The sequence below is a fragment of the Corylus avellana genome, chromosome ca6 (genome assembly GCF_901000735.1).
Source record: "Corylus avellana chromosome ca6, CavTom2PMs-1.0".
Taxonomy (NCBI): Eukaryota; Viridiplantae; Streptophyta; class Magnoliopsida; order Fagales; family Betulaceae; genus Corylus; species Corylus avellana.
This window is the reverse complement of record NC_081546.1, coordinates 25,959,676-25,974,333: the sequence shown is the minus strand read 5'-3', so window position 1 is coordinate 25,974,333 and position 14,658 is coordinate 25,959,676. Positions and strand designations below refer to the sequence as shown.

Here is a 14,658-nt window from a genome sequence, read left to right as displayed (position 1 = left end):
AAGAGAGCCTGATTTCTTCACTCTTTCTGAACCAGCAAGATCCACAAAACTTAACTGCATGTGAAATCATTTGATGGTCAAACACTAAAAAGATAAAAATAAAAAAGACAACTCAACAAGTAACCAAGACAAGGCTTCAATCTCACTGTCTACATCATCACACTTAAATTAATCCTTCATAACATTGAATGACAAAAGAATGACACAAAGTATATGCAAAACCATGTACATTCACCATAGTCAAAGTGCATAAAAGCTGATCTCATCATATATTCATAGATAAAATACTATAACTGATAATGACGATACCTTTCCTCTCACAACAGACCGAGTTTGAAGGTTGGTACTTTCAATAACAATTGAGAGTATTAGATGAGATCTTGAACTTTCTTCATTCATTTGAGTTCCGGATGTATGCCGTTGTTCAAATCCACTTTGAATAATGCTCAACAATTCCTCAAATGTTGAAATTGATACAACAGTCACATTTTCTACATGTATCATGCCCTAACATCACAAAATACCTTGCATATCAATAGCAGCTTCTTAAGGGGAATGATATCAATAAATTGGGTCAATCATAAATGATAACATTAACCATTTAATAGATTGAAACGAAAATAATATTTCTCATAGGAATGTAAATCACAAGGCCACTGGTTAACAACACTTACCTCTAAATCTTTCTTAATATCCAATCTTAAGCGTTGAGCATTTGTTGGTAAAAGAAGATCTATAAGTGTATCTTGGTATAACTCCACCATATATGCCTGCATTAATACAAAATAGATATCAATTCTAAGACAATATATACAAATCATACAGATGGCCAACTAATTAGAAATATTATCATGCAGATGAGGAACAGTAAGAGAGCTACAACTACAACTTGATTTTGGATGAGGGTTGTAACATTCAAACTCCTAAATAAATTGAATCATACAATTGATGCAAAAGTTTACTGAACAAATAATTTATAAATTTAAGCTGTAATAACACTTCAATATATGGCATTGGGAAAAATCACCTTCAATGAAAATGAGAACTTGTTGCCATCTCGTCTTGTAATTTTAAATAGTTCTGCTGTAGCTCGGGGAGTAAGTCCAGGATTGTTTTCAGATCCATATATTGTAAATGTCTTTCCAGAACCAGTTTGACCATAAGCAAATATGCACACATTATACCCATCTACAGCAGATTGCACCAAATGCTGCATTGTAATAACAAAAGTATATTAAAATTCGAATATAGATATATGAGAAAATTACAAGCTAAGATCCCCTAAGTTGATAATGTATTCAAACTCAATCAAACTTGCCCTTGTATTCTCAAACACGTCTTCTTGGGTAGCACTGCCATCAAATACATGATCGTATATATGCTGCTTGGCCTTATCATCTTTCCATGGATGTTCAACTGTAAACTCATCAGGACTTGTGAGTGCATCCCTTTCTTTTTCAGCAGTCTCTTTCTCATTAAGAGGTCTTAATCGACAAAAAACTCTGATCTTACCTTTCATATCTGAAATGTATCAAAGGGACAAATATTTTGCTCACGTCATTTATAAAGATTCTTCAAGACTAACAAAAATAAAGACCAACACATCTAATGCTATTGAAAATGCACTCCATTTTAAAGGTTTTAGAAAATGCCAACCTTCAATAGTATTAAAGTAACGCTTTCTTAAAACTTGTTCCTCCTTATAAAGCACTTCCAACTCAGCAAGTTGAGCCTCTTGCCTCTTCAAAATGGCAGCAGTTTGCTCATTTTTTGTATCGATGTCCTAAAAGCAAGTAGAAAGTAATAAGCAAAATGTACTCCGTTGAAAATACATTCATATCAAGGCCTGAAATATTGTGATGCAATTAAAGTAGAAACTGAGACAAAGAATTAGGAATAAGATGAAAAGAATCAAACCGCTTTCATTTCTCTCAATGCCTCTAATTCCTCTAGATTATTTTGTAATGAAGCCAAATCAGAGTTCCTGACAGCAAGAGTTAACTCAACAACAGCCAACTCTTGTGTGACCCCTTCAAGCTTCTTTTCAAGTTCAAGTACTTGAAACTTTAAGGCTTTACGTTCTTGCTCAAATTTTTTCTCAAGAAAACCTATCTGCATTTCAATAATTACTATGTATATAAATTCATAACCCGTGAAAACAATAGAGGTTCCTAACACCAAATTCAAGTATAAACAGTAATACCTCATCAGCTTTCTTCTTTTCAAGTCCAGATATCATTTCTTCCAATGATATTTTTTCATTAACCAGCTTATTCATAGTATCTTCTGCTGCATGCAACTCCTCACTACGAAGTTTTAACTCGCCTTGGAGCTTTTGTAACAACTGCGTTGAACACCACCCATAATCCAAGATTTATTTGCCCATCACATAGAAACCCCACTATGCTGATAAAAGAGATTATCTTTTACACATGAATTAACTCTAACAGATACATCTATATTTGAAGCATGAAATTCATTTCCAACAAACTTTACCTGGGTATCAGCCCCAATCAAATCTTTTTTGGTATTCATCTCTATCATAAGATCCCCCAACTGGGCCAACCTTGCTTCCATGCTTTTTTTCTCCAGCAGTGCCACCTAATAGAACACCCAGGTTCCAGACCCAGGGTCAACTTGATGATATGAGTATTCAGTACATGTATCAGTCCATCAAGAGCAAAAGGGTCCAAGCAATCATGAAATATTTAGTCTTAGCTAACCTGAGGTTGTTTAAGAAAAAAAAAAAGCTTAGATGGTGCAGTTACCTATATATAAGCTGAATATAATTTGGGTGCTTCACATCTTCCAAGGAGAAAGCAGCATTTTATTTTACGATGGGTTACGTGGGTTATTTTTACATGGAATCAAAATCATACGAGTTAAGTTCAGCTGATGAGAGTCCGAATATCAAGTTGACGGAATGGGGACGGGTGAATTTAAGTGCGGTCGTCATGGGAGTCTGCACTTTTTCAATAATATTCACATTAATTATAAAAAATAAATAAATAAATAAAGGTTTGCCTATATAGCTCAATTGTCGGACCTTGGTGTTACTTTAGTTGAGCAAGTATAGATTTCAATAGTTTGGCATGGTATGAATTTCATTTGAAGTCTTACTTCATTAACATTCCTTTGAGATTTTTTAGGAGCTTTAGGCAAGTCCTGAACCCGTATCCTATGCACTTCCACGTTGGGAGGAAGATCTCCACTAATCGAACTGCTAGCAGAAGAGCGGGCTTTAGAGTAGCATCGCAACATGTCATCATCTATTTGTGTCTGAAGAGCAACACATATTTCTTCCCCCTACAACAATGGAGAAATCACTACTAAGATATGAAACTACAAAATAGTTTAGAGGCCGAGAAATTCTAGTACTGGAATATTGGTGTATAAATAAGAGAGGTGATCAAAACCTGCTTGGTATCAAATTGAAATATATGAGGAACATTTGCAACTTTCATCTTAAAAGAAATAACAGTATTGCTCCTATCAAATTGCATTATGTCTCGTAACTCGGCAGAAAATAGATACTCCCTTGGAACTGGACAAAAAAAATGTACCTACGGGCCAATGAACAAAAAAAAAACGTAGAGTAAATGGAAGGCCACAATGCCAAAAACAATGTTGTAATCTGTGCATAAAATTTATAACTTAAGACTTACCCCCCTCGTATTAATGCCTAAAATTATTCGTCCTGGCAAAAGTCCAATAGGATCATCAATCTTGCGAACACTAAAAAACACTGAATTCCCATAGAGAAGTGTCCTCAATATCCGCAGAAATTGTTGTCTCGCATCGTCTTTTGTCAAATGTTCCTAGTAGACAGCAAATATAAAATTTTAAGTTAGGAATTGTTGCAATTAGTTGAACTTACAGTGATAGCATAAGTACATATTTTTTTTAAGTAGAGAGGTCTCAAAAAGCTAAAATAAAATAATAAGATCTTTTTTTTTGGATAATTAATGTGAATATTATTCAAAGAGCACAGAGGGGCGCAACCCTAATGCAAAAATATATACAAGAGAAACCCATACAGAATATACAAAGAGCACATATTCAGGAACGCTTCTATAGTCGGGACAACAATATGGTGGTGAGCCAACGTCCACAAGTGTAGCATAGATATCATATTCTTCCTCATCCCATCCACCGAACACTCCTTATCCTCAAAAGTTCTAGCATTCCTCTCCCGCCAAATACACCAGGTGATGCACAAAAGAACCATCCTCCAAATGACGTTAGAGATATCCCTACCCCCCCCCCGATTCCAACAAGCAAGCAAGTTGAGGAAACTTTGTGGCATGACTAATAACACAATTACAAGGAGTTATTATTTAAAATAAAATAATAAGATCTTATACTAATGAGTTGAAATATCTTGCAAATACTTCATAGTAAAATTACAAGGAAACTTACGCGAAGAATGCCAACTGGACTAATAACACAATTTCCCTTTGGAGCAAGTTACTCATTTAAAAATTGTAATTCTTACCATAGAACGGTAACGAGAAAGAATATCCAATTCCCATTCCCGCTTTGCTAGGTTTATAGCATTTTGTCTCGGAAGGAATCGTTCCAAAAGTGAATTCCAGTCGCTGAAAACATTTACTCAACAAATTCAAAATTATTATAGTACAAAACAACTGGTTATGGAAATTGATAAGTAAAAAGAACTCCCCTGTGTTTCTAATCACTATGAATACGACAGCAAGTTAAACACCATAAAAGCATAAGCGACAAAGAAAGGAAAGAGCAATAAAATGGAGTAAGACATAGTAACAAAAACTCACGTGCATGATTCAGGGTTATCAACAAATCCAATCTCAACCAAGATCTGCAGTGCAGACAGCTGCGCAGCATCATCCCTTCCAACAGGATAATTGCCCGATATATAATCATGTTGCAACTGTAACAAAATAATTATATATCAACAATCTAAAAAAGTAACAATGAAAACCGTTTAGTTAGGACATCAACGATACATCTCTCATTGATGAAAGCAACATTTTCTACTTAAAGACGAGAAGGCACTTTCATAATGTTGACCAGGCAGTACGGTAAACTTCAAAATGAGCATCACTAGTCATTGAAATAAGAAATTACATACTTGAACATAGGACAACCGCACAAACATTGGATCTGTCACAGCTTCATCTGATTCACGAAATAGCTTTTTTTTAAATGTCAGGTTGCAATGCAAATTTTCTGCTTCAGTTTGATCCTTTGCTGCCTTGAATTCCGCTAGCAGATCGCCAATGTATTTGTTATCATCTAGCGCAATATACTCCTCTGCATGACAACAAAGTCCAGAATAGATGACTATTTCTGTAAATCTGACTCATAGAAACAATCAAGAAGTAAATAGAATCGATACCATTCCCAGGATCAGGTGATTTAGAGCCCGTAACAACTTTACGGCATTCAAACAGACTAAAGCTAGAGTATGCTGACAGTTTAATTATCCATGCAAGCTCCTGAAATGGATATAAATGAATTTAATTGATGTGAAGTGCTTTAAAACTCAATAAAGAACAAAAAGGTGCATACAAACGACTTAAAAATAAGCCTATCTTGAAAGAGTATAAAAGTACCTCAACAAAAAAGCACATACACAGATAGATACAAACATTCAGATGGACCTAACAATAAAGAAGGCTTAAAAGTACCTCAACAGCATCAGCCACAGTGGTTGCCATGTCATACGTGATTTCTTTAAAAGTTTCATCCAAGAAAAATACTATAGTTGTAAGTTTTCGACCAGTTAAAAGAGCCTCAATCTCCTCTTGAGCTGGTATTGTATGCCTGGGACCAGCCTTAACAGCATGCTTCAAAGCACTTAATGTTTTTAATGCAAGCACTTGAACCTCGGAATCCATACCCACACCATGGGCCACAATATGAACATACTCTGATAGATATCCACCAATGTCCTTACTAGGAGGCATGGAATAAGCACACAAATACATCAACTCCCATGCTTTGAGCAAGTATTGCCTGTAATAGCAAAATCAAGTGTGATAAACAGAATCAAGCATAGAAATGATAGTAGTTCTAATTGGAAAGGTTGGCCATGTATTTGGAGGCAGAATCAATCATTCATAGAAATGATAGTGGTTGTAATTGGAAAGGTTGGCCAGTGTATTTGGAGGCATCGCTTCATAAAAGGCTCAACAAAGGAGATCCTGTAACAATTACGAATTTCAAGGAGTGGGGCATTTTGTTCGTTACCATCCCAACACTATAATTACAGGCCCCAAATTTATTAATCATAAAAACTGAGTATCAAATTAGAGGCATACCTATCAGGATTACATCTTGTTTGTTTTAAAATCTGCACAAAAAGTTCATCTCGGAGCTCTGAACTTTTCAGAGTATGCTTGTATAATTTTCCAACAAGCTCAATCCGTTCATCTAAATTTGCTGAAGTAACTCGATCAGATGAATCAACTCCCATGTACTTCAAAATTATCTGGAACAGTTTTGTTGCATCGGCACCCTCCATTGTTAGCAGCAGTACATTTCCAGCAACATCTGCCATTCGAACAGTAACCCCACCCTATGGAAGAACACCAAGAAAACGTTTAGGCCTAAGGATCGCTATAAACAAACCCATTTCATAGTCAGGTTCTCTGACATAGAAGTATGTACTTCAATAAAATTGACTTCTCCTTTACAATATTAATATGATTTCACTTTCCAATATTAATATGATTTCCTTTTTCCTGGCATGCATGCCTTGTGTATTATAGCAGTATACATACTACATATAACAGAGTCTAAATATACAGTTGGATGGGTTTCTTCTCTAATTCTGTGAAGTTGTTTCCCGCACTTGTTGTCTCAATTCTTGTCTAACAGAAATAGAACAATAAATTGTGAACCCAAATTTATGGTACTAAAAATGCATTCTGGATACTAAAAACCCAATTTGTTGTATCGGACCCTTTATGGTCAGAAAAATTGTAAAATAAGTTCCCAGAATGCCTTTTTCAATTTACTTTTTCAGAAGCACAAATTACATTTTAAAAGACCCAAACACAAGCCAGAGCAAGCAAAAACAGAGGTGACAACAACAACAAATTGAAAACTAACCATGAGTACAAACCAAAAGAATCACCTATTCAAGTCAAACAGAACACAGAAAGGCAGAATTTCTCAATAACCTAATCCGAACACATAAAGAAGGCCGATAATACTTTAACCATGCATCACCTATGATTATGATAAGAGACATTTAAAACCAAATTTATGTCCTAAAAATTCAATTTGGCTGAGCAATACATATTTCAATTTCAAAAGCAAGCAAAACAAAAGAACGCGCAAGATATATATATATACACATTTCACCTAAAAAGTAAATTTCTAACAACGACATATAGCTGATTCACTATATCAATTTTATCCTAACTTTATGATATATAGATAGATATTGTTCAAATCTGCTCTTTAATACGTCAAATTATGATTTCCCTGATTTCTCTAACGCAGACACTCGTATATATAGAGAGGGAGAGATAGATTAGCAGAAAAATCAAAATCAAATAGAGGAGAGAAAAGGTAAGGGTTTTCCGCGTGTATATAAGCAAACACACAATCACATACGATTGCGAAAATTAGAGCGAATTGGAGAGGAAATGAAAAATAAATTGAAGCACCTGAAGAATTCGCGGAGCTAGAGCTTTTTTGATTTTTTAGGGTTTCAGAGATTGGGAGCAATAAAGAGTTTTTTTTTGTCCCCCGATGTATTATCGTGGTGTGGTGTGGGGCTGATATTTTTTGTTATGTTTTTTGGAGCGTAACATGGCTGAGGTGGCGAATTTTTAGTGGAGGAGGTAGCACTTTGATGAGGCCGATCAAAAACGGTCCATGACGTCGGGCCTGATAGTCTTGTGTTGTGTGGGCTTAAGCTTATATTTTTCAAGAAAAGCATAGGAGGTGTCAAGTTTTTAGTCGACTATTGTATCTAGCAAAAGCTAGCGGGCTATTAGTATGTAATCATGACAAATTCATGTATAAAAGAGATATTTAATGCTTAATGGGTCTTGGTCTTGATCAATATTATGGAGTGGGTAGGAAAATAAGCAAATGTTAAAGGCCCAACTTTTTTGCCCAACAAAAGTTCAACTTTTATCTTTTTTAAAAATAAAAAATGAAAAAAACGTCTCAAGCAACCCTATTTATTTTTAGCCTTTCTTTTATTTAGTTTTTTTTTTTTTAATGAAAAATGGTATTTTTCTTCATAATAATGACATTTTCTTAAAAAAAATGACATTATGATGAAAAAAAAAATACCATTTTAATTTTTTTTTAAAATACCAAATAAAATAAAGACAAAAAATAAATAGGGTTGCTTTAGACATCTTTTCCATTTTTTATTTTGTAAAGACAAAAGTTGGACTTTTGTTGGGTAAAAAAATTTGGTCCTATCATTCCTCTGGAAAATATCAAAAGAGAAAAAAAAATCCTATAATGGAAAAAAGTATATAGAAAATGATAACTCTTTTCTATTATATTAGTTTTTTTTTTTTTCGTTTTGTATCCTTATATATTATTTTTAATTCAAATTGATTATTCTTGAGTATTTCTTTGCTTTTAAGGTTTCATTCAAACCGGAAAAAATATAAAGAAAAATAATCTATTATATCAATATTTTTTTTTTTTTTTCTTTTCTGTGGTTTTGTTCTTCCCTTTACGGTTTTTGTCTTGATTTTCTATTTTAATTTATAAATTATTATTTATTCAAATTGATTATTCTTTATTTTGGAAATTTTACATTGAATTCAAAGAATTAATTGTGTACACCGTTTTCGTAAGGTCCTGTCCTCTCATTAGAGCTCCATCGGGATCTGTGTTTGGCATCCCAACGGAAGTTGCTGGTGTAGAGGTTTAGTCTCCAATCCTAAGAGGAAGTGGAGTGATTGTGGAGTTATCTCCGAACAGAAAGAACCGATGGCAGAACATGGTGATAAAATGCATGGAGGGATTGAACGTACCAAAGGAGAATTGGAGGAGATCAACGTAACGGAAGAAGATGTAGGTGAGATACGAGCACGGGGAGAGAATTGCCTGATAGGCAGGATCTGGACAGAAAAAAAGTTCAACAAAGAAGCCTTCAAGACAGTACTCAGTCGTATCTGGCGAGCAGAAGGGTGCGTCTCCTTCAAGGAAATTCAAGAAAACATGTGGATTTTTGAATTTACTGATGTGGAGATCAAGGAGAGGGTGATGGCAGGAAGACCTTGGTCCTTTGAGAGGCAGATTTTGACTCTAAACGAGTTTAACGGATTTGTCCCCCCCACCCGGATGGACTTCACCCATTCGCCCTTTTGGATTCAGGTTCACGACTTACCCCTATTGTGCATGTCAAGAGCGGTGGGTACCAAAATCGGAAGATCAATAGGTGAGCTGATGGACGTGGATGTAGAGGGAGATGGTGCAGGCTGGGGTAGAAGTCTCAGGCTACGGGTAACAATAGATCTTATGCAACCCCTTGAGAGAGGAAGAACCTTAATGCTAGGAGGCAAGTCAATGTGGGTAAGCCTCAAGTACGAACAACTTCCCCTATATTGTTTTCACTGCGGCCGAATCCTACATGGACCGAAAGGGTGTCCCGAGAATTATAGCAGGAGGGCGAATGTGCTGGAAGGGGAGAAGAAATGGGGACCGATTTTACGGGCGGAGGAGATGAGGAAGACGGCAGGAGGTGGAACGGCGAAACATGAAAAGGGGGCCGGTGCACAAGCAGCGGCGGCAGAACCGGCGTCGGAAGGTCCCCATAATTCTTCCACAGGGGATGCAGCGGTGAGCAGTGGTTCCACTGGAAACCCTAGCAGAGTCAGCTCCCCAAAAAAGGAAAGAATCCCTACCTCGTTCTCAAAGGAAAAGAATTCCCTGAAGTCTCGGCAGAATCAGCGCGATATTAATGAGGAAGATATTCGAAGGGGATCTTGCTGGAAATCTTCTGATATTAATATGGAGAAAAGGAGCGGACAATATAGGGGAATTAATGCTGGGAGAGAGAAGATGAGGGGCAATGACAAGAAGATTTCAGCTCATTCTGGTAAGGATCCACATATTGATAAAGAAGTGGGCCAAGGCATGGGCCCAATGGAGAATAGAAGGACTTTTTCTGCACAAATATCCAATGAGGGGACAGGGGCTGTAGCACTAGTGGAAGATGTTGGGCCGAAAAGAAAGAGGGAATTTTCCCCTGGGCAAGACGGTGTGGAAGAGGCGCTAGCTGGTTCACCTTCAGGGAACAGCTTGAGAGTGTGGAAGAAAAAAGCAAGGGAAAGTCCTGGAAGTGGAAAAATTCAAAAAGCCCGAAAGGCTTTACTGCAGGATGGAGAAAGGGAAGCTGGAGCAAGTGATGGGAAGCATGACCCAAAAATCATGGAATTGGTGGAGGCTGCTAAGTAGCCCCGCCAACAGCCATGATTCTAATAAGTTGGAACTGCCGGGGGCTTGGGAACCCTAAGGCAGTTCGTGACCTTTGCCTTCTAGCAAAGGAAAAGAAACCCGACCTTTTGTTTCTCATTGAGACAAAAAGGACTCATACGGAAATGGAATGGATTCGTATAAAGCTTGGTTTTGAGGGCTCTTTTGTAGTGGATTCGGTTGGAAGGAGTGGTGGTTTAGCACTATTGTGGAGGGAGGATTGTGATTTGACTATCCAAAATTTTTCTCGACGCCATATAAATGATGTGGTTAAGTCTTCGGAGGTAGGAGCGGATTGGAAATTTACAGGTTTCTATGGCAATCCGGAGGTGGCAAGAAGACACGAGGCATGGAGTTTACTAAAATTTCTCAAAAATCAAACACCTAAGCCTTGGCTTAGTGTGGGTGATTATAATGAGATAGTTAGTATGACTGAGAAGAGAGGAGGGGCTGAAAAGAGGGAGAGTCAAATGGAGCAATTTCGTTCCACACTGGAGGAATGCAATCTATGTGATCTAGGTTATGTTGGATCAAAGTTCACGTGGTCAAATGCTAGGGAGGACGGAGGTTTCATGAAAGAACGGCTAGATAGGGCCCTAGCAAATACCGAGTGGTGTGCTTTGTTTCAAGAGGTGGAAGTGCAAGTATTGGCGGCTAGATCGTCGGACCATAAACCCTTATTGATAAATTTTGCTCGTCACAAGGAAAGGGAAAATTACACGAAAAGGGGCTTCAAGTTTGAGGCTAAATGGATGCTTGAAGAGGACTTTCAAGAGGTGGTGAAGGGAGCATGGCAATCGGGTAATAACCAAGAAAATGGGGAAGGACATGTATTGCCTAAGCTAGAAAAATGCAGGGACGTACTACTGCAGTGGAGCAGAAAATTTGGGTCCACGGAAAGGTTGCTCAAGCAAAAGACAGCCCTTCTAGAGAAACAACAACTACAGGAGGGTCCACAAAATCAAGCAGAGATTAAAAAGATCCAAAAGGAGATAGCTCAGATATTAGACCAAGAGGAGTTAAAGTGGAAACAAAGGGCAAAACAAGCATGGTTCTCTAATGGGGACCGCAACACTGCATACTTTCATAAGTGGGCAAACCAAAGAAGAAAAGTTAACAAGATTACACATATACAAGATGAGGGGGGCCGTGTATGGAGGACAAGACAGGGAGTAGGTGAGGCTTTTGTCAAATATTTTCAAAACTTGTTTGCTACAGGAGGAACGGAGGGGACAGAAGCATGCTTGGAAGGGATGGAACAGAGGGTCTCGGGGGATATGAATGATATGCTTTTGGCTAACTATTCCAGGGAGGAAGTGGAAACAGCTCTGAAGGGAATGGGACCAATGAAATCCCCAGGACCAGACGGCTATGCTGCCTGTTTTTTCCAGAATTCTTGGAGTATAGTGAGACAAGAGGTTTGTGAAGCGGTCCTTGGGTTCTTGAACGGAGGTAATTTTGATCCATCTTTAAATCAAACCTATATTGTCTTGATTCCAAAAAAAAAGAAACCTTCTTGTGTGACTGAATTTAGACCTATTAGTTTATGCAATGTAATTTACAAAATCATTGCTAAAACTATTGCAAATAGGCTGAAAAAAGTGCTCCCTAATATTATCTCTCCCTATCAAAGTGCATTTGTACCAGGAAGGCTTATCACCGATAATATATTGGTGGCTTTTGAAGCCTTACATACGATGAATGGAAGAATGAGGGGTCGAAAGGGATACATGGCTCTTAAATTGGATATGAGCAAGGCATACGACAGGGTGGAATGGGTTTTTTTGGAAAGGATTATGATTAAGATGGGTTTTGATTCAAGATGGGTACAAAAGTGCATGACGTGTTTGCGAACGGTGTCATATTCGGTCTTAGTCAATGGACAGGCACACGGTCATATAACTCCTTCAAGGGGATTGCGGCAAGGAGATCCCCTTTCTCCATATCTCTTCATTTTATGTGCGGAGGGCCTTAGTCATTTGCTTTGTAAGGCTGAATTACAAAGGGATATAACGGGATTGCCCATTTCTCGTGGAGGAGTTCGAATCAATCATCTATTCTTCGCAGATGATAGCTTACTATTCTGTCGAGCCAATATTGATGAATGGAATAAAATGCAGGAGATTCTAAAATTGTACGAAGGTTGCTCGGGACAGAAGCTTAATAGGGAGAAAACGTCATTATTTTTTAGTAAGAACACCAAGGTGGAAGTTCGGGCACACATTAAGGCACTAGCGGGAGTGCAATCCACCCAAAGTTACGAAAAGTATTTGGGTCTCCCTTCATTGATTGGTAAGTCGCGAGTACGGTCTTTCCACAATATTCAAGGGCGTATATGGGACCGTATTAATGGATGGAAGGAGAAATTTCTCACACATGCCGGAAAGGAGGTACTTCTCAAGTCGGTCATTCAAGCAATCCCTACATACACCATGAGCGTATTTAAACTACCGAAGATGTTGTGTAAGCGGATTAACTCTATGATGACAAGGTTTTGGTGGGGGCACAAAACTAATATGTCAAGGGTAGCTTGGATGGGTTGGGAAAAAATGGGCTTGAGCAAAGCAAGAGGAGGATTGGGATACCGTGATCTAGAAAGCTTTAATCAAGCCCTTCTAGCAAAACAAGGATGGAGGTTAGTTCAAAATCCCAATTCTCTTGTTGCACAAGTCTTGCAGTCAAAGTATTTTCCAAACGGCACCTTTCTGGAATCTAATCTGGGGACGAGGCCTTCATTCGCCTGGCGTAGTATTTGGAACGCAAGACAATTGATACAGGCTGGTATGGTATGGAGGGTAGGAAACGGCCATTCAATCCACATCTGGGGTGATCGGTGGCTCCCCACAAAAAAGACTCATATGGTGCAATCTCCAATTAGAATCCTCGGCCAGGACGCTAGAGTCCAAGAATTAATGGATGAAAGCACTGGTTGGTGGAATATTCCTCTTATAGAGGAAATCTTTATACCGGAGGAAGTGAAGGTGATCTGCAGTATGGTGATATGCCCAGGGGGACAGCAAGACAAACTGATTTGGGCAGGAACAAAGCATGGCCTTTTTACAGTACGTAGCGCATACCACCTTGCTAAGTCTTTAACGGAAGAGGGGAAGGGCTCATGTTCAACGGAGGAGAGCTATGGGGATGTGTGGAGGAAAATATGGGCTTTGAGGAGTCCCAGGGTTGAGCAGCTGTTTATTTGGAAAGCATGCCAGAATGTTTTACCTACAAAAGGAAACCTCTACCGTCGTCGTATTACAAGCGATCCATTATGCCCGCTGTGTGAGAGAGAAGAAGAAACGTCGGGTCATATCTTGTGGGGATGTCCCTCAGCTCAAGATGTCTGGCTGGAATGCAGCAGGGCTTTGCAGAAAATCAGTAGTGAAGAAGCTGATTTTCTCCATCTTTTTGAGTTTCTGCTGGGGAAGATGGAGGAAACGGAGATTCAACTCTTTGTGGCAGTTGCTCGTCAGTTGTGGTACCGGCGGAATTCAGTGGTTTTTGAGGGTGTAATGCATTCACCTGCCGTAGTCCTACAGAGGGCGAGAGATCAGATGACTGCCTTCGAGAAGGTGAAGCAGACACAAGAGAAAGGCATTATTACCTCTGACCCAAACCAGCTGGTCATGCACTGGAAGAAACCCCCGGAAGGCTATGTAAAATTGAATTGGGATGCATCTACCAACTCTAGAGAGGGCTGTATGGGAATGGGCTTGATAGCCCGGAACCATGAAGGTCAGGTTTTGGCCACTTTTTGTGGTAAACGACCTTACCTTTGTGAAGCGGCATCTGCAGAAGCTTTGGCGATGTGGAAGGCGGTGGAGCTCTGCGAAAGGAAGAACTGGCACAAGATAATTCTAGAAGGAGACGCAGCAGAAGTGGTTCACCATTTGCGCAGCACGGAGGATTGGCGGGGTGTTTATGGATCGTTAATTGCAGATGCCAAGCAGAGGTTGCACAAGTTCTTAGCTTGGAGGGTGGAGCATATACCACGTAACATTAATGGAGTAGCACACAGACTTGCCAGATTAGCTTTGTCCTTGCAGGGCGAGAATTTGTGGGAGGCAGACTACCCCTCTTGTATTCAAGCCTTTGTATTGGCAGAACAGCATTCAGATTAATCAATGAAGATCTTTTCAAAAAAAAAAAAAAAAAAAGAATTAATTGTGTAAGAGAGAGTTTCATATTGTTATTTTTGGTAAGAAGTATTACGATTTTCTT

General features: G+C 38.6%; 1 protein-coding gene across 1 annotated transcript; it reads right to left on the bottom strand.

Annotated features, from left to right (window-relative positions):
- Positions 1-3: 3 nt before the first annotated feature.
- On the bottom strand, positions 4-7,735 carry LOC132185452 (kinesin-like protein KIN-14E; the record flags this gene model as incomplete). Its single annotated transcript, XM_059599224.1, has 19 exons — positions 7,659-7,735; positions 6,303-6,559; positions 5,670-5,997; positions 5,378-5,477; positions 5,111-5,292; positions 4,794-4,909; positions 4,496-4,598; positions 3,666-3,818; positions 3,417-3,563; positions 3,121-3,306; positions 2,497-2,601; positions 2,204-2,344; positions 1,918-2,112; positions 1,657-1,783; positions 1,319-1,521; positions 1,028-1,210; positions 675-770; positions 310-507; positions 4-54 (listed from the first exon to the last, which is right to left on the bottom strand). Coding segments are annotated over exons 2-19 (2,853 nt in total), but the record flags the coding sequence as incomplete, so codon positions are not given.
- Positions 7,736-14,658: the final 6,923 nt, after the last annotated feature.